General features: G+C 44.8%; 1 protein-coding gene across 1 annotated transcript in view; it reads right to left on the bottom strand.

Moving 5' to 3' along the window:
- SCD5 (stearoyl-CoA desaturase 5) overlaps positions 1-20,239 on the bottom strand; it is a 145,054-nt gene that overhangs the window by 53,415 nt on the left and 71,400 nt on the right. Inside the window, exon 2 of the mRNA XM_081090806.1 lies at positions 8,672-8,802. Coding sequence (XP_080946932.1) covers positions 8,672-8,802 — 131 coding nt within the window. The remainder of the gene's footprint in view (positions 1-8,671; positions 8,803-20,239) is intronic.

Below are 20,239 nucleotides of genomic sequence, written 5' to 3'. Positions count from 1 at the left end.
CTGAAGCAAGGACAGTCATGTAAGGACAACAAGGACTGAGGCTTTAACTTGTGGGATCTGACACTCACTTGGCTGGTTAGTGTCAGAATTGAATGGAAGGACACCCACTTGGGTGGAAACTACACTGGTAAGCAAAAGCCTGATCATGCAGGGCCCTCTAGGCCATAGTAACAAGGCCTGATTTCATTCCAAATGCAACGCTAAGCCGCTGAAAGATTTTCTTTTCTTGTTAGTGGCTTGATTTTCAATAAGCTCTGTCTGTCTTCATGGACAGGGGCCCAGTGTTGTAAGAGGAAGACCAGTTGATGAGGCTTTTGCAGTAATCTAGGCAAGAAAGGATCACGGCTTGGATTTGAGGATGGATGAGAAGCGCACAGGTTCAAGGTACAATTTACAGACTGACAAATCTCAGAGGGAAGGGGGCAGTGGGAAGAGATTAACCAAAGAACTTACGTGCATACATACATAACTCTTGGACACAGACAACAGTACGGTAGGCCTGTGGGGGGAGGGCAGGTGCAGGGTGGAGGGGGTCAATGGGGGCAAAAGAGGACATCAGTAATACTTTCAACAATAAAGATAAAATTTTAAAAAAAGAAAATACAGGTTCAAGAAGAAAAAATATATATAATTTAGCAGTAGACGAGACAGGCTAAAAGGTTGGATGAGGGATGATTAGGGAAATGGAGAAACCATGGATGACACCCAGATTTCTGGTGGGAAAGGAAGGAGAGAAGTAGTTTTGGGGGACAGGGGAGAGTCATAACTTTGGCTTTGGACACACTGAGTTTGAGATGTGTGAGAGACATCTAGTGAGAGCAGTGCAGGTACCTGGATTTGCACACTGCACCCCATCAGTACCCTTCTTCAGTCAGACCATTTCACTCAGGCGCAGGGATCCAAACAGTATGTCATGATCATTCCTCTCTCCCCACCTGTGTTCAAGTGTTTCCCTTACCCGCCCCCTCCTTCTTCCGTGCCTATGCAAATAAATCCTTTTCACCTTTCAAGAGCTAAAATCTCTTCCTGTAGGTTTTATCTTAATACCCATGTTCATATCTCTGCAGCACAAGAGCCGTATGAAAGTTTTGAGCAATTTAAGTCCACACTGTCTTACGAAGACCCCTCCTTATAATGCCCGAGTCTAACGAGTTCTATCAGATTGTAATGGCTCCTCATGACTAGGGCCATTTTTAAAAAAATAAATTTTTATTGATTTCAGAGTGGGAGGGAGAGGGATAGAGTGATAGAAACATCAACGATGAAAGAGAATCATCAACCGGCTGCCTCCTGCATGCCCCCTACTGGGGACCCAGCCCGAAACCCAGGCATATGCCCCTATTGGAATCAAACAGTGCGACCTTTTGGCTCATAGGTCAACACTGAGCCACACCGGCCAGGCACTAGGGCCATTCCTCACAAGTGGCTTATGCACCTTTACATTCAAAGAGAATGAACCAGCAGACGTACACAAAAAGCTATAGTAGAGTCAACAGGATGTGAAAATAATCAGGTGTGTCCGTCTCTTTTAAAAAGTTTTTAAAAGCAAGGGTAGAAATTTCCCCCTTTTTTGACATTTTTGCAAATTTTACCTTTAATTAAAATGGTTTATTCGATGACTCCTGTAGCTATTGTGTCTTTGGAGCTTAATAAAGGCATGTAACATAGCATTCCTGAAACATTCCTGTGACAAGACCTCTGGTTGGTGCTACAAGGAACTAGACAGCACGATGGAAAAGCCTGAACTCTGATAAACAAGGACGAGAGATAAAAAAACAAACAAACAAACAAAAAAAAAAACACAAAAAACAGCTCAATATCTAATGAGGGGAGGGAGGTAGCTAATGGAGGCCCCAATGTATCAGTTAGATCTAATAGTTTTATTAAGCATCTTCATTAGTGACTGGGAACAGGGCGTACACATTTTGTTAATAACATTGTTGATTGGTACCAAATTAAGAGGCACTGCAGACATCTTTGAGAACAGAGAAATAATACAGAGGTTAGAAATATTAATAGAAATTATCACCATGAGATTTGATTTAGGAAAAATACAAATAATGGCAACTGGGAGAGAAATCATCCAAAATGCAAAATAATCAGTGGGCTGGAAAACCTAGAAAGCAACAACATAAGCGTGTCTGGCAGGAGAGCAATGGAAAAGAATAAGCAGTGACAACTGCTCTCTCGGCCCAGGTGACTGGTGGCAGGTACAGGGAGGCACAGCTTGACAGGGAACTGCATTGCAACACAGGCTCCTTCCCCACCCATAAACATTTGTGGAGACAATGTGAGAAAATAAATAAAAATAAACTCAGGCGTGTGGGCCTTAGGTTCTTCAGGTGTCAGAAAAGGGATGAGACTTGACTTCTAAGGTCCCCCAGCTCAAACCTCCTGTGGTTCTAGAAAAGAAAGAGATGGGCAGGGGAGAGAGCAGGGTTAAAGAGGTGTCCTACCTGAGCACTTCTAAAGATCTTCTTTATGAAACTGTTACCTTGGAAATACGTTTCAGAATAGCTTTCAAATTAACAGGACTGCATGTGGAATTCATCTTAAACAAGCATACCTTTCTTTCAGTATAAATGTAGAGCCGGATCAACATATAAAATCTCGTAGCTATTTGTTTACAAAAATACTCTCCAGGCCTGGCCGATTCCCGGTCAGGCACATACCCAGGTTTGGGGTTTGATCCCTGGTCGGGACACATGCAAGAAGCAACCAATCGATGTATATCTCTCACATCAATGTTTCTCTCTCTCTCTCTCCCTCCCTCCCTCCCTCCCTCCCTCCCTTCCCCTCTCTAAAATCAATAAAAATAAATAAAATACCCTCTACTTTACTAAGTATTTCTTTTTTTTTTTACTAAGTATTCCTTTAAATAAAAACTCTGTGGCCCATATATACTACTATATATAATTGTTTACTAAAACTTAATCACCTTGAAATGCTAAGGGATTTATCTGTGTACAGAGTGTAACATCTGCATAGTTTCTGCTATATTTGTGGAGGGTAACATGAGAGGCAGACTAACCCTGCTCATCCTGTGTCCTCTATGGAACCTCTCTCTTTTCTCAGGCTACCTGGGCTGTCACCTCATCATTCCTTTGAGGTGATTTCATTCATCTCACCTGCTTTCACTGATCTAGATTAGACAAAAAAGGAAGTGAGACATTTGGGGGTGGGGCATTTTAATGGTACATTTTTTTATTGGTGGGAAGTACAGTTAATGCTGCCAGGTAAGCACAGATGGAAAATGCCAAAATACTGTGTGCCTCCTGCAGCAGCCTTGGGAAAGTTTCTTCTCTCTCTCTCTCTCTCTCTCTCTCTCTCTCTCTCTCTCTCTCTCTTTCCCCCCCTCCCCTCTCTGTCTCTCTCTCTCAGACACACACACCTCCCACCTCCACCCCATCATCTGTCAGAGTCTCCACCAATACCGCCAATACTGGAGTTACAAAGCAGCGTGAGTACAACAATAATGCTTTACTGACTCCATAAATCACCATCACCATGAGCACAGGAGTTGCTCAAAGACGGCCAAGCTATTTGTTTTTCCACTTGACTTCCAAATGTGCCAGGAGGCAAAATGCTGTGGAAGGAGACACTGAGGCAGGCATGCAAGCGACCTTCCAGAACCACCTGGGAAGGCTTCTCGGGGCCTCGAGGTCAGGACCACTTCTGCTGCTGCCTGTTTACACGGGAGGAGGAAACCGACAGCATCCACCCAGCCTGAAAAGAGAAAGGCAAGCCTGTTTCTGACGTGCCCAAGAAAGGCTGTGCATCCGAAGCTAGGCTTGTGGTTAGAAAAGGCGGCAAGTGCTGAAACAGGATGTCTGCAGTGAGCGTTAGAACCTGCACAGAGAGCCACGTAAGGTTCAGGGTTCTCGAGCCGGCAGTAGTGTCCTGCCCAGGTTTTTGTCCTCCTAACCAACTGCTCCCACTGCTGCGAACACCAGCTGTCCTCCAGAGCCTCGCCTCATCATCACCAAGTTTCCCTCCTCGATGTGCACACCCAGAGACCCAGCGTGGGGCTGGTCTATGATCCTGATCTGGCACAAACGTCTGTGGGCTCTCATGACAGTGGTCTAAGTCCTCCTTGTGCCATGGAAATACATTAGGCCATGTCACACCCCTAAAATCTTGCAGTGCTTTTCCATGGCTTTTACAACAATATCCAACCTCCTTGCTATGCCCAACAGAGCCCTGCACTGGCGTGGCCCCTGTCCCCCTCTCTGACCTCTTCTAAGACCCTCTCCTGCACTCAAGTGAACCAGCCATACTGGCCATTCTTCTCTTCGTTGGACGCACCATACTTGTTCCCACTTTGCTTTGGCTCCTCCTTCTGTCTGGAATGCTCTCCCCCTACCTGTTCTCTCCTTCAGGTCTCAGCTCTACTGTCACCTCCTCAGCAAGGTCTTCTTGGACCATCCTCTCTAAAGAAGCTGCCTCCCTGTCACTCTCTGTCACACTGCCCTATTGAAATTCTTCATATTCTTCTGCTTACTTATTTATTTGCTCCTCTCTCCCACTGTAAGATACACGTTCTGAGGACAGGCACCTCACCCGTCTTGTTCTCCACTGCAGGGAACAATGCTTAGCCCAGGTGTATTTGCAAAATGAAAGGGTACAGGTACACCTGGACCCTGGGAGAGGCCTTAGAGCAGCAGTGAGAAGTGACCTCTGGAGTCAAGCCATCTGCACTTGGATCCCCCTTCTGTCATCAAATCTGTATGTCCTTGGTCAGGTTACATGGGCTCTTTCTTTCTCCATTTTATCTCCTATTGAATGAGGACAATACAATATCTACTTTGTAGGGGTATTGTCAGATGGCTGATGTACTTCATGAAATGTTGGCAAGTGGTTAGCACTCAAAACGTGTTGTTTTTGTTGTTATATGCCTGCCAAAGTTCACGTCCCATGGCCATGTGATTTACTTGGCATATTCACAAATCACACTGTAACTTCCACTTTCTGGTCTGATGTGCAGAGAGCTTGGAAGTAGTCACTCCTATCCTTGCAACAAGAAAAAAAAAAAGCCAAACAAACTGAAAATCAACAATTTTTAGGTCTATCAGAGAATTAAGATCACAGATAAACTGCTGCCCCCAAAACTAGGGAGACAAACAGGCAGCTACAGAGAATCACAGCCTACTGGAAGCAGACTCCCAGGAGCAAAAGCCAGAACTGGCAGGAATACTTTAAAGTGTAATTGATGAATTACTGGAGGCTTATTGTGGACAAGCTTGATAATTTAAAACTCCTAGAGGGCTCGGTCCTAGAGGGCTCCACATGTTCATGAATTTTAGCTCTAAGGGCCCTACCAGGTTCTCACCATGAGTAGCTGGAAAAATTCCCTTGCTCTTCTAGCAGGAAAAGGAGAAAAGTAACCGCTTTGAAATGTCAGCTCTGCACAGAGCTCTCTATTTTCCTTAGTGAGGTCTGTTCTCAAGAGAAACTATTTTACCAGAGCCCACTCCACTGGGCTTTACCAAAGCCTGACTGACCATGGGGAGGGAAATACTCAACTCGGGCTCACCACCACGACTGAACCCCAATCATAGGGCTACAGGAGGCTTCCCCTTATCTCCACGTCAACGGGGCTCCTGTATGATAACGGGATTTCAAATGAAAGGACTGAAGGCCTTAATCTCTATTTAAGAAGAAGTCTCTAGGAAAACCCAAAGACAACAGTGGAAAGACATCTTTTCAGACTAAAAGTACCTCCACCTTTCTCACTAGAGTCCCCTGCCCAGTACATACATTCTGTATGAAAGAAAGAGAAAAGGGAATTTCAAATGTTTAAGTTCCAATTTTAAGAAGATTGTTTTTGATGATCAAGATCTTGTGTGTAGCATCTAGAAAAAGCCCTGCTGATCCTCAGAGATGACCATGGCATTTGTCCATTTTGGCCAAAGGCATGACCATTTTGATGGAAGAAAGCAGAAGAGAGCCCTTGAAACTATCTTTAAAAATCCAGGGGGGCATCAAAGGGAAACTAAATCAATGACTCTGCCCTAAGTCAGAGCTATAGGTCAATACCCTAGACTGGCAGATCACAGCACATTTTTTTTACTTTCCCAGGTGGTTCTGTTCCTATGGTTAAGTGGTGTGGATCGACTGCATTCTTTTCCTCTGACACAGTTATGCATTGTATGGGAGCTGGCCCTTTGCTGATCTTACAAGTACCTCTCACTTGGCCTAAGTGACATTGTTATAAAACCCCAGACCCATGGAGCACTGACATTTCCACTGGGAAACTATGGAAATTCTAATATCCCCCTAGATAGAAGGCTCCATGAAGGCAAGGACTGTGTGTTTGCTAACCATTAGACCCACTGTGGCTTAGCTCAGTGGCTGCCACACAGTAGGTGCTCAATAAATACCTGTTAAATGAAAAAAATCCACCACAAATGTGGCCCTGAGACACGCAGGCACAGTTCCCATTTGATGATTTCTAAAAATATTTTTAAAAACTACTCATTCATTTAACAAACAATCATTGAGGGTTTTCCATAGGATAGGCACTAAAATACAGAAATGAATGAGATGATGTGCCAATTCTAATAAAGAAGAGGGGTAAGGATACTCTCTGAGTGCTACTATAATCTGGGCATTTTTTTGTTCATTATTCCATCCTCCCAACAACTCTGTGAGGTAGGTATTATTACCCTGATCCCTCTGCATTTAAAGAAACAGAGACCTGTACAAAGGCCCACATATAGCAAATGGCAGAGCCGAGAACTTATTCCAGAACCTGGGCTTACAATGAACTTTCTCCCCAAAGTAAATTTAAAATCACCGTGTGATGTTCCATTATGGGACGTTTTATTAAGGAAACTTAGATTCTAAAAAACTGAGTTACAAACAAATAGTTTCAGTGGGAAAGAGGTTTAGGCTCTCAACCTCAAGTTATTTATGTTGGGGGGGGGAAATCCAATAACAGAGGTGCTTTATATGAGTGTATAATTGGAGGCTAAAAATAATAAGCTGCTTAAACAAAATAAATGAAAATTACTGAGTTAAGGCCTAAATGGCATCTAAGACCTGAGTCAATGAGTTTCTAAATTATTATTATTATAACTCACTGTTACGATGAAAGAGCACAACACTGAACTAAGATGGCTGAAGTCAAAACAAAGTGCAGCGCAGTTCACGATGCCAGAGGTGAACAAAACATAAAACCAAGAAGCTGCCAACCACTCCTTTGTGCCCGACAGCTTCTACCCGAGAACCAAGGTTCTAATTCCCGACGGTGCTTGGATTATAACCAGTAGGTGTTCAGAATACAAATTGTGCTCCCTATGCGATCTATTGTGTTAGGTCCTATTTGCTTTACGAATGCTCCAACTGTAGGAGGGAAGCCTTAAACAGGGATTCAGACTCTTAGACACAAGAGCAATGCAGAGAAATGCTGAAGGTCAGGCTGCCTTACAGGGATGGGAGGCCCATTGCAGAGGTGGACATGCGACGTGCGTGGCTGAAGTCACAGAGCGGCTTCTGGGTCACTTGCTTCCTTGGATCCTAACGCAGTTTGGGCAATTGCCATTTCTTCCCAATGGGTGAAAATTCAATGGGTCTGGAATCACCTGCACTCATATACGGGCAGAGACTTTGAGAACAGGTTGTTCCACTCACCCTGCCTGGATCAGAGGAGGAACTGGAAAACAGAGATCCGTGATCCATCCAAACTTCCAGCAGCTCAGAAAGTGGCCCCGCTGGTGGGAAACAGCCTAGGACTGGCACAGTCCTGAGAATGACGGCCCAATCCCAGGGCAGTGTAAGTGACGCTCTCTTACATTGTTATAGCTCCTTGAAATTTCCAATGGTTTTGTAACAGCTCTGGGAGTGAAGTCACATTCATGTTTTTACAGATGAAGAAACTGGAGATGAGTAAGTGATACACAACTAGCAACCAGCAGACTCAAATCCTGAGTCTTCCGACTCCATATTGAATGGACTTTCCACTACAAACTTAGAGGGGGGCCTCAAAAGTATATTTTGTAGGAGTAATGGCTTTGTATCAGACCCGAATTTGCTTACTCTAGATGTTCCATTTTTTAGTCATATAATTTGGCTACATTCTTTTTGGTTTTTTAAATAATTCTTTATTGTTGAAAGTATTACATATGTCTCCTCCCCCCCCCCCATTGGACCCGTCCAACCTGCCCCTTGCCCCCCACCCCCACCCCCCACCCCAGGCCTTCAGCACCCTATTGTCTGTGTCCATGGGTTCTGCATATATGCATACAAGGTCTTTAGTTGATTATTTCCCACCCATCCACCCTCCCCCACCTTCCCTGAGATTCGTTCTTTAACTTTGTTAAGCCTTAGTTTCCTCATCTGTAAAACAGGAACACACAGCACCTAATGCATGGGGTTACTGGGAGGATCAAATGCAATATGTACATAGCATACTCAACACGGAACTTGGCTCTCATTAGAGCTGGACAAAAATAGAGGACTTCGGGGCATATGGAGGGCTTGGACTCTGGAGAAAGGTATCTCCTTCCTCCTCTGTGGTTCAGCATGTCTTGAGCCACACAGTCCCCAGGTGACATTTGACAGTATGTAAAGCTCCAAGGAGCTAAAACTCGGGAGAGGCAGGGCGTGCTTGGGGCCAGAGCACTGAGTCTAGACTCTAGAATGTGTGTGGAGGAATGTGCACCATCCCTACCTGGAAAGCCATGGAGTTGGCGGCAGCCAGAAATATTCTCAGAGGCAGCTTGGCCTTGTAGGACCTGTGGCTCCACAAGCGATGGGCACCAGCTGTCACACCCAGAGCAGTCAGGAGGAAGCAGAAGTAGGCTGCAAGGCACAAGCAGGGACAATGTCAGCAGATGGCACAGAGCTTTTAAACATCCCCATGCTTTTCTTCTCCTGAACAGGGACTCATGTGCAGTGGTGTCAGGGGAAGAATCTGCGATACGAATGAATAACTTGGGAAAACGCAGACGTTTTATTGATTTGTAGGTTTCCGGTACCAGACAGAAGCGAAGAGAACCTTCCTCAAGAAACTTTGACCTTTGAACATTATTTTTTCTATATCAAACAAATCTTTCCTTTGCTAATGTCTCTTGCTAGTCTTGATGCAAAATCACAACCATATTAGTGTGCATTTGTAGTTCAGTCTTACACATCCACCCTCGGTGGGGCTGAGGGTGATCTCTCTGTTGCCTCTTAATTGGCAATCATGCCAGGATGAGTTATCTGAAGAGCATATTTCCAAGTGTCAGTGCCCATTATCATGGCTCCAGCGACCTTGGTTTGAAGGAAATCATGCAGGCCAGAACTAAAAGCAATGAAGTCTGGCTCAGGGCTAGTAGGAAAACACTGACATCAGGGACAGCTAAGATTTGTCTTCTAGAGATCCTCACTTAAACCGCCACCATGGCCTGGACTCACAGAGATGGCCAGATAAGGAATTTTTCAAAAGCCAACCAATTTTTAAAAAGCTCATTATCATCTCTAACCCTCACAACCTGTGTTACTGTCTCACTTTGCAGTTGAGGAACTGGATCTCTGAGAATTGAATCCTGCATGTAAATCCTGCATGTCACCCTGGTTCTAAAGTCTCTGCTGAAGACCTCATGCCCTGCCCTCAGGTGGTAGTGGTGGTTTGCTCTGTGTATGGAGACTTGGGAAAGGTCATAAGTGCATGATGGAAAGACGACACACAGGGACCAAAAAATCATGATTCCTAAGGTTATTACAATTTTTCACAGTGATTTTCAAGTAATGTGCCCATACAGTGCTAAATGTCTTCCTTGGATTATCTTATTAAAACACATCAAACAATCCCTTGGGGTTTGTATCAGTCCCATTTTACAGATGAGAAAACAGAGGCTTAAAGAAGGGAACTAATTTCCCAATGTCACAAAGCTAGGGGGTGTCTTTGCTAAGAGTCAAACCCAAGTCTGTCTGAACCAAGAACCAAGTTCTCATCCTCTACATGCCCCTTGGCTGCTGGGAGATATCAAGTAGGTTTTATCTTCTCTACACTGCCATCCTTAATACTGGATCCCAATCTAAATTTAGAAGTGAGCTGTTTCCTTACTTGGGGTAAAACCCTAAACCAGCTCTAAGTATGTAGGATCAGGCAGATTATCCTACACAATTGCTTCTACCACTTAGCACAGTCAGGGGCCTCCATAAAGAACCACCAAAGAACAAGTGATCAGCTGTGAGTACATCCCCAAGCAACTGTGAAGGGTCCTAGACCGAGAGGAGTTCCCTACAGAGACCCCACTGTAGTACTTCCTTGAAAGAATTAGTAGAATTACTCCAGTGTCACTATACATATTTAAAGGGAGCACAACATTACTTCTTCTAAAAGTCAAGTCTGACTGATCTTGATCTCAATCCAAAATCAAGATCCAAGATCCCATGGGTCTAAAAACAAGCCTTACCCTGGCACTAAGATTAATGAGTCTCTGAATACATGGGAATTTCATAAACTTGTCAAATATTCCTTACTTGAAAGGTTAGAAACAAAAGTCAACAATATGCCCATAAATCACAGAGGGTAGTAGTAAATAAAAAGTTCTGGCCGCTTTTTAAAAAATTTTATGTTGGAAAAAAATTCCAATAATAGAGGTGCTTTATAACTATACAAGAAGGGAGAGGGAGAGAGAGATAGAAAGGTCAATGATGAGAGAGAATCATTGATCGGCTGCCTCCTGCATGCCCCCCACTGGGGATTGAGCCCTCAACCCAGGCATGTGCCTGACCAGGAATCGAACCATGACATCCTGGTTCATAAGTCGACCCTCAACCACTGATCAATGCTGGCGAGGCTCTGGCCTCTTTTGTTAATGTAGTTTAACCTTCGTCATAAGCCCATGAAATGGGCAGTTATTTTCTTTCTTTTTTCTTTATTTTATTATTTTTTATTTTGTTCTTTAAAGTATTACAAATAGTCCCTAGCCGGTTTGGTTCAGTGGATAGAGCGTCGGCCTGCAGACTGAAGGGTCCCAGGTTCGATTCCGGTCAAGGGCATGTACCTTGGATGCGGGCACATCCCCAGTAGGGGAAGTGCAGGAGGCAGCTGATCGATGTTTCTCTCTCATCAATGTTTCTAACTCTCTATCCTCTCCTTTCCCGCTGTAAAAAAATCAATAAAATATATTTTAAAAAAATAAAGTATTACAAATAGTAGTGCATATGTCTTCTTCCCCTCCCCCCCCACTGACCTCCCCCTGGCCTCCCCTACCCCCCAGCATATGCCCTCACTTCCCCCACCTTGGGGCAGCTATTTTCCATTCATCCCTGGCCTTCACATCCCCATCAATAACTTTTTTTCAACTGTCAAGTAGTTAGGGAACAAGTACAATCAATACTGGAAAAATTCAGTGTGACTCTATTTTACCAATAGGTAAGACAGTGGACCTTGGGTGCAATGAAATGAATTCTAAGACTCTGTGAAAACCCAAAACAGAATTCCCCCAAGCCACAGTTCCCAGGCAGGGCCTTACCATAGCCTATGGCACTGTCTTCTCCTTTTCGGGGATTTTGAATATTTCAGGGATCATTTACAAGGTTGATCTGTCTATGCCTGGGGTAGGGGGCACTGACAATGGGCTTGAGCCAGAGCCTGTACTGAGCAGTTTTTTTTCGTGGTCCTTGTTCTGACCACAGGAATATGGTCATGTGGCCCAGGCCTGGCCTAGCATAGTATCCCGTCTTCCTGGCATTGGGACTAAAGACCAGACCCAACCCTTCTTTCTCTTCTGGCTGAAAAACTAAAAGTCACATATGGAGGCATGACTGCAATAGCGAGCAATGAGGCCAAGAAAGCGAGACACAAAGATGATGAGATGTTAACAAGAGCTTCAGAGAGAACTGCCCCACGGAGCCACTGGTTGCACGCCCTGGAGCTCTATAGTTCTTCTGCTCCTGGGAGCCACCCCAGTAGTTCTCCTAGTTATGTGAGACCACAAATTCCCTTTTCTTGTTTAAGCTAGTTGGCACTGGATGTCTGATACTAAAATTCTGCAGAACCTTTAAGAAAGAACACATACAACCTTCTAGTCATAGCCAAAATGAGGATAAACTGGAAAAACCCTGGGTTAGATAGGAAAATTTATGGGCTGTTCCATTAACAATTTTGCTAAGGCTAATTTGAGGGTTCCTAACTTCTCTTCTATGATTTTTGTGGAGATTAACATCTAAACTAGTTTTTGATGTATGCTGGCTAGCTGGCTCTGAGGTAGTAAAGTATTCAGACACAACTTTGAAAAAAAGGAGTAATTAGCAGTGCTAATAGCTCACAGATAAAGGAACTAGATCAATAGAAACCAGGTTCACAAAATTGCAGAATAGTGGGCAAGTACAGATGGTCTCTGACTGATGATGGTTCTACTTAATAATTTTTAGACTTTATGATGGTGCAAAAGCGATATGCATCCAGTAGAAACTGTACTTCAAATTTTGAATTTTGATCCTTTCTTGGACTAGTGATATACAGAACAATACTCTCTCGTGGTGCTGGGCAGTGGCAGTGAGCCACACCTCCCAGCCAGCCCCATGACCATAAGGATAAACAATTCAATATAGCGTTGCCGGCAGTTTTTGGATTTTGTTTATGTTTTTGTTTTGTATCTCATTAAGTGTACAAAATGCCTATCTGTGTCCCCTGCTTCTGGTGAGAAGAGACAGGCAATTACTCTTTAGATGAAACTCAGAATATTTGCCCAACTTCAGGCTAATGTAAGTTCTCTGAGCACATTATGGTAGGCTAGGCTAAGCTACGATGTTCAGTAGATTAAGTGTATTACACTCATTTTCAACTTACAATATTTTCAACTTATGAAGAATTTGTCAGATCCTAACCCCATCGTAAGTCCTAGCAAATTCTCATGTTGGCTAAGGAGCTGAGGGTGGCCTCCACTCAGCAACCAGCAAGGAAATGAGGCCCTCGGTCCAACAATCCTCAAGGAGCTGAGTCCTGCCAGCAACAAGGTAAGTGAGAGTGAAAGCAGATCCTTCCCTAATTGAGCCTTCAGGTAAGACCCTTGACCAACACATGATGCCTCATGAGAGGCATCTAAAAGCAGAGGACCCAGTTCAGCTGCACCTGAACTCCTACTCCATAAAAACTGTGAGAAAATAAATGTATGTTGTTTTAAGCTGCTAATTTTTGGGTAGTTTGTTCAGTAGCAATAGATAACTAATGCAAGCCTAAAATACGAATCTTCTCCCAAGGGAAGTCTCCTGGTTTAGGAACAATTTGCCATCTATAGGAGCAAAAAGTAGATTTGTGTTGCCTGGAGAGAGCAGGGGGAGAGGGGAATGACTGCTAATGGATACAGGGTTTGGGGAGTAAAGGGTAATAAAAATGTTCTATACTTGATTTTGGTAATGATTGCACAATTATGTGAGTATACTAAAAACCAATGAATTGTACACTTGAAATAGATTGGTTGTATGGAATAAGTTATAGCTCTATAAATCAGTTATTTAAAAATTACTGAATTCTACCCAGCCATTGTGGCTTGGTGGGTGAGCATCAACCTCAACCACCTGGTAAAGGCAAAATAGGAGTTTGACCTTGGTGGTTGACCAGGAGGTCACAGTTCAATTACCAGTCAGGGCACCTGCAGGCTCGATCCCCAGTAGGGGTGTGCAGGAAGTAGCTGATCAATAATTCTCTCTCATCGTTGATGTCTCTCTCTCTCTCTCTCTCTCTCTCTCTCTCTGCCTCCATTCTTCTCTGAAATAAAAAAATACATTTTTAAAAATTACTTAATTCCTATTAGATTTTATTATTTTGTGTAATTTCTCTGTGAAATTAAATAGACATGTCACAAAACAAAACAAAAATCAACCATTTGCCTAGGATGCCACCATAGGCATGCATCATCACCCCTGGACTCTTGGGGTGACTGGTTATGTTATACCACAGACCCTGTCATCTTCCACAGCTGCCAAGAGTCTGTGTGGCCTTATGCCTATGTCTGAATCTATCAAGACCCAAGGTTCCAAGGCAGAAGCATCTAAATGCCAATGATTGGATCACAAACCCAAGCTCTAGCTGCCAGCAACAGAAGGAGAATCCACTGCCCTTTTGGCATCCACAGGGGAAAGCAGAACCTCCCATGTATCCTGAGTCCCTACTGGGACAATGTTCAGAGACTGATTATAGAGACCCCCTCTGGACCACACAACCAAAGAACACTCCTAGAGAAATGCTAAGGACTGCCAAAGGCTAAGAACCAAAAATTAAAACTCCCTTACTTCTGGACCTGACCAGAGAGAGAGATGGTCAGTCCCCTTCAAGACCCATCCCTGAGAACTAGACAAAGGAAGCAACTGGCGGAGCTCTTTAACCCTTGTTTATTGCCTTCGTCTCTCTAGAATAGAGTGAAAATTAATAGCTACTGTTGACTGAGAGCTTTCTATGCGCCAGACCCTGTTTGTTCTAAGCACTTTATGCATAGTAACTCGTTCAATGCTGTACTCACCTCATGTGTAGGGAGGTAGGTAATATTATGATCTCCATTTTACTGATGAAGAAAACTAGACAGAAAGTGAATCTAAGATAGGAAGAGCACATACTCTGAACACACCCTGCTGGCTGCGGGACCCTAGAGGCTGTCTTAATTCTAATGGAAGGAACTTCAATGCATCATGACCTTTCAGCCAGCTCAAAACACAAACTGAAGGTCAAACCCGTTTTCTATTCAGCCATCACCAGCTAGCAAGTTTACTTATAATAACACGCTCACCATCATCCTGCATTCAGGTCAGCCTCAGCTTGTCATAAACATGAGCATCAGGCAAGCCAAGGAAGGCCTCATGAGACCATTTACTGAGCTCCTATTATGGACGGGGCACTGAGCTCAGAACTAGCTTCACAAGGGGACCCCACAAACACCGCCCCTTCCTTTTCAAACAGGAGTTTGAAAAGTAAATTACTTATTATATAAATACAAAGTAAGGCAAGTGCTGTGGAGGAAATAAACCGAATGATATGAGAGATTAAAAGGGTGATAACTTAGTTTGCAGGCACAGAGAAGACTTTGCAGAGGAAGTGAGGATTAAGCTAATCCCTAGAGGATGAGGAGGAGGCAAGATCTAGGCATAAGGACCCCCAAATACAAAGTGTGGGCTGGAGAAGAGGATCTGATAAAAAGCCTGTATCTGCCCACCTCACAGCCACTAAGACAGCTACTGTAACTCAACAAACAGAAAATAACAAGTGTTGGTGAGGATATGGAGAAACTGGAACCCTTGTGCACTGCTAGTGGGAGTGTAGAATCATGCAGCCACCATGGTAAAGTTTGGTTACTCAAAAAGTTAAATACAGAATTACCATTTTTCCCACCAACTCCACTTCTAGGTATATACCCTGTGGGGGGCTTCAGGAGTCTCCCCAGGATGTGCCACGCTGGCATAGAGATTAATTTCAGCTGAAGATAGCTGAGGCCCAAAATGATACCGTTGTAATTTAACCTACTTATAAATAACTGGAAAGGAGCAAAGGGAAGGCCAAGTAGTATAGGCATGCCATTTGTGCCGCTTTGCCAGGAAACTGTGGGTTAACATTCCCCAGGAGGCCACAGGAAGGGACTGGACAGGGGGAGAGTAGACTCAAGCCCAGTAAAGTCTGGGTGACAGAGGGAAGGTACTTGTCTGTTAGTCACACCCGGGAACAGGTCATTGGCCAGAGTAGGCAAGGCTAGTGCAAGAACGGGAAGATTTGAGATACTCTTCATAGCAACCATGCAGGTCTAGCAGCCGCCTTGGACCCCTGGCAGACTGTGTGGGCACCAAAGGACTAAGCTTTAACATGGCACGGAATCTCTGGACACTGGCCCTATTTCTGGGTCTGATGAGGGCAAGAGTGGACTTTTTCACGGTGGGATGAAGGAGATGAGACTTTGGAAACCCAGGGGCACTCCTTTGATTTTGCATCCGGTGCCACAAATAAATCTTACCACGCCACCATCTCCCGTACGTGGATCTCCTGGAATGCTTTCCTTGTGGCACCACAAGAACCCCACTTCCACTACCTGCGCTTACAAAGCCACCCAGACACCAACCTCTGCAGAGCTCCTGGCACCCGAGGGGCTTGGGATCAGAAGAGATCGGGCTGTTCTTTCCTGTGAAGTCTGGGTCCAGTCAGCACTGCTTTCCCAGCAGCTCCCTTTGATGATACGAGCTGCCCTCCAGGCCCTGAAGAGCAGAGCCTTTGATATCCAGGAGCCCGGCGGGTGCGCAGCGGAGCTCTGCGAGAGGACACGATAAGCACACAGAGCTGTCTTCCACTGAGGGAAGGGGAGAGGTGGGGGAGAGCAGGCAGAGGCTGAAGGCTCCTGGGCACAGGGAAGGAAGGAAAGGGGGAGGCTGCAATGGCAGAAGACACCTTGTTTGGGTACCTGCTTTTGGTACCAGCTCAAATGTTTTGAAAGTCACAGTTTGGCTCTGGCCCTCTCCAGTCCTTCCCAGATTTGGAAGGCAGATAGGGACAGGCCAACAGACCCATAGATAGAGATACGTATATCCATACAGGTATATGACTGGCAATACAGCATAATGGTGAAAAGGACCTGCCGTAACCAGTTTGGCTCAGTGGATAGAGCGTCGGCCTGAGGACTGAAAGGTCCCAGGTTCGATTCCGGTCAAGGGCATGTACCTTGGTTGTGGGCACATCCCCAGTAGGAGGTGTGCAAGAGGCAGCTGATCGATGTTTCTCTTTCATCGATGTTTCTAACTCTCTATCTCTCTCCCTTCCTCTCTGTAAAAAATCAATAAAATATATAAATATTAAAAAAAAAAAAAAGGACCTGGGATTGAACCCCTGGCATATCACTTCTCAGTGTGACTTAATCTCTAAACCTTGGTTTCTTCATCCATAAAGTGGGGGAAATAGTACTTGCTTTACAACAAGCATAGATTTGTTGTAAAGATTAAAAGACGTATACAAAACACAAGCCATGCCTAGTGAGCAGCGAGCACTGGCACCTATTACTATCCCGTTACAAATGCCGCCCACTGCCTCTGTAAAATATCCCTCCCGACAACCTCCTCTGAAGACAATAGCGCTTACTTGCACCACTCTAAGCCTGGGCTCTCCAAGGGGTGGGTGACTCTTCCTCTTTCCCCCTTCCAGGGACATTTAGCAAAGTCTTCAGACAATTGACATTGTCAATTATCACAGACCAAAACTCGAAGGCTGCTACTAGCATCTAGTGGGTAAAGACCGGGGATGCTGCTAAGCCTCCTACAATGCCCAATGCCAATTCTACAGCAAAGAATGATCATGGTCAAAACCTCAGTAGTGCCACAGCAGAGAACCCTCCTCTAATTTCTCAGGAAAGTTCTTCTTGAAAGCTTCCCTGTTCATTCTCCTGGTGTGACTGCACCGGTGCTTGCTTCTTCATACTTTTCTGGTTTCATGGGGAGCTGCAGGGGTGATTTATCTCTAAAATTATTTCATAAACAAGTTGAACGAAGGACTGGGAGGGACCCGTGAATTTTGATCCTAACAAGTTCACAGGCGGTGCTGCTGCCGCAGGTCCAGGGTCCCAGCGTGCTCAGCTGACCAGCCACCTCCCTGAGAGAAGGCCTCATAAGGGGCTGCCAGTGGCAGGGCAAGACCCTTTACGGCCACTCATCTCATGAAGTAGTGTTTTAGAGAATTTCAGTTAGGCCTTTCATCTTCCCTTTAAAGGTTTGGGTGTAGCCTGGTCAGCGTGGCTTCAGTGGTTGAACGTTGACATATGAACAAGAGGGCACAGTTCAATTCCGAGTCAAGGCACATGCCCAGGTTTCAGGCTCGATCCCCAGTGTAGAGTGTGCAGGAGGCAGTCACTCAATGATTCTCTCTCATCATTGATGTTTCTTTCTCTCTCTTCCTCTCCCTTCCACTCTGAAATCAATAAAAAATATATTAAAAATAAAATAAAGGTTTGGGTATAAAAAGTTTGAGATTCTGAGGCAACGTCCTCCTAGGTACGATTTCAACAATTCTCTTGAAAACAGAACATTTTCCCAGGGTCTTGGAGCCTGCAGGCTGAGAAGCACAGGGCTTCTCTTTCCTAGTAAAGCCTAATTCTACTGAGCTGACCATCACCAACAGCCCCGCGGTGCAAGCCCCACCTCCTCCTGCTAATCTGCCTTCCACCGTGCTGCACACGTGCTGCAGGAAGACACGGTCTCTGCTCCCACGGCGTGAATCTTTAAGCAACTGCCCACATCGTCCAGAAAGATTCGGCGGAAAAGGAATGAGAGAGAGAGAGAGGGTACATTCCATGGATTTGACATGCACTGTCTATCTTCCTCAAGCATCCTTTCTGCCTTCGGTTAGGTCTACTTAGATTTCGCTGAAGTCCTGGGTAAATGCTACTTTTCCTGGTTGACTTACAGTTTCTATGACAATTAGAATGGAAGTCATAGCAGATCCCTAAGAAACACAAAATTATGCATAACTTGTTACTGCTCTGCTATGGCACCACACTATTTGTAACTCAAACAAAAAAGAAGGCTCCTGGGCCAGTGTGGCTCAGGTGGCTGAGCATTGTCCAGTGCATGGAAAGGTCGCCGGTTCGATTCCTGGTCAGGGCACACATCCAGGTTGCAGGCTCGATCCACAGTTGTGGTACTTGCGGGAGGCAGTGATTGATATTTCTCTCTCACATCAATGTTTCTCTCTCCCTCTCCCTTCCTCTCTCTCTAAAATCAATAAAAACTTTTTTAAAAAAAGAAAATGCTGCCGTAACCGGTTTGGCTCAGTGGATAGAGCATCGGCCTGCGGACTGAAGGGTCCCGGGTTCGATTCCGGTCAAGGGCATGTACCTTGGTTGTAGGCACATCCCCAGGAAGGGGTGTGCAAGAGGCAGCTGATCGATGTTTCTCTCTCATCGATGTTTCTAACTCTCTATCCCTCTCCCTTCCTCTCTGTAAAAAATCAATAAAATATATTTTAAAAAAAAGAAAGAAAGAAAATGCTGTAGACTAACACTGTTCTGTCATCTACTCAGAGTGGCCACACATGTAACAAGAGCCATATATTTGGGGCTGCCAATCACTTAACATTTTATTTATTAAAAATGCAAAAAACCCCCACAAAAAATCAGAATGCAGGCTCCTTATACAGACAAGTGGGGGGTGCACAAGGTACCTGCCATTGCCCACCTGCCATTTCCTAGCCGGTGCGGTGGGGGTTGGGGGGTGCCATTTTACTCTTTGTTAGTCTCTTTTATCTGTGAAACAAGTAAACCGCAAAAAGTTGTTGTGAGACAAATGAAAATGTACATAAGATATTTAGCAAATACTAATATCTCAAACATTTCTGAAAACTTCATTATTCGCATCACTAGGCAACCACTGCCAGGCTGAGGCAGGATCACCAGGAAGCAGGGCCTTCAGGGCAAAGGATGCCCCAGGTCTAAACAATGACTCTTTCCTTACCCTGGGCCCAGCCCTCCCAGGTTCTCTGAGGTGAATTTGGGAAGAGCAAACCTTCTCAGAGTCTATGATTCAGGATAACCTCCATCATCCACCTCTTTTCTCTCAAACAATCAAAATCAAAACACAATGATCAAAATTAGAATTAGGCATAATTGAGTACAAAGATGATAATTTACTGCACTATGGGTATGCCAATTGCCTTTTCCATTAACTATTCAGTTTTTTCTTTTGGGCAACAAGTGTGTGTGTGTGTGTGTGTGTGTGTGTGTGTGTGTGTGTAAGAGAACGATGTGTGTGCACATATATTTTACACTGCAATAGCTATGTACGTGCTCATTAGTGATCATAAGAGGCAAATTATAGTATCAAAAATGTTGGTCCCTCTGAAGGTAGGCTACGATTAAAAACAGCACCCAAACTGGTCAGTTTGGGGGAAATGGGAGAAAAAAGAGTAAGTTCTAGCATCGTCATCTGAAATACCTGGGTAATTATGGGTGGTGTCATTATTCTCTCCCCCCACCCCCGCCACACACACACACACACACACACACACACACACACACCTCTCTAATGAGCAATTTCTCTGTGGAAGTAAGACAGCTGGTGGCTGCAGTGCAGGACCCAGAGGTTTACGTGGAGTCAGCAGGCACCCCAGCAGCAGGGAAGCATGAAGACTGGGTCGAGATACCAGATCCTCAGGGGGCTGAGCGCCGAGCCCTGAAGGCTCATCTTAAGGAAAAGCCCAAGGCACCGCTGTTGCTTTTATGTCTGAGACAAAAGAGCTGGGAATTATAGTGAAAAATTGAGAGAAAGCCTCTAGGAGGCCCTGCTT

The sequence above is a fragment of the Myotis nattereri genome (assembly GCF_964212035.1).
Source record: "Myotis nattereri genome assembly, chromosome: 1".
In the NCBI taxonomy this organism is placed as follows: domain Eukaryota; kingdom Metazoa; phylum Chordata; class Mammalia; order Chiroptera; family Vespertilionidae; genus Myotis; species Myotis nattereri.
Note: the sequence above shows the minus strand (reverse complement) of the source record. Positions and strands in the feature narration are given on the sequence as shown.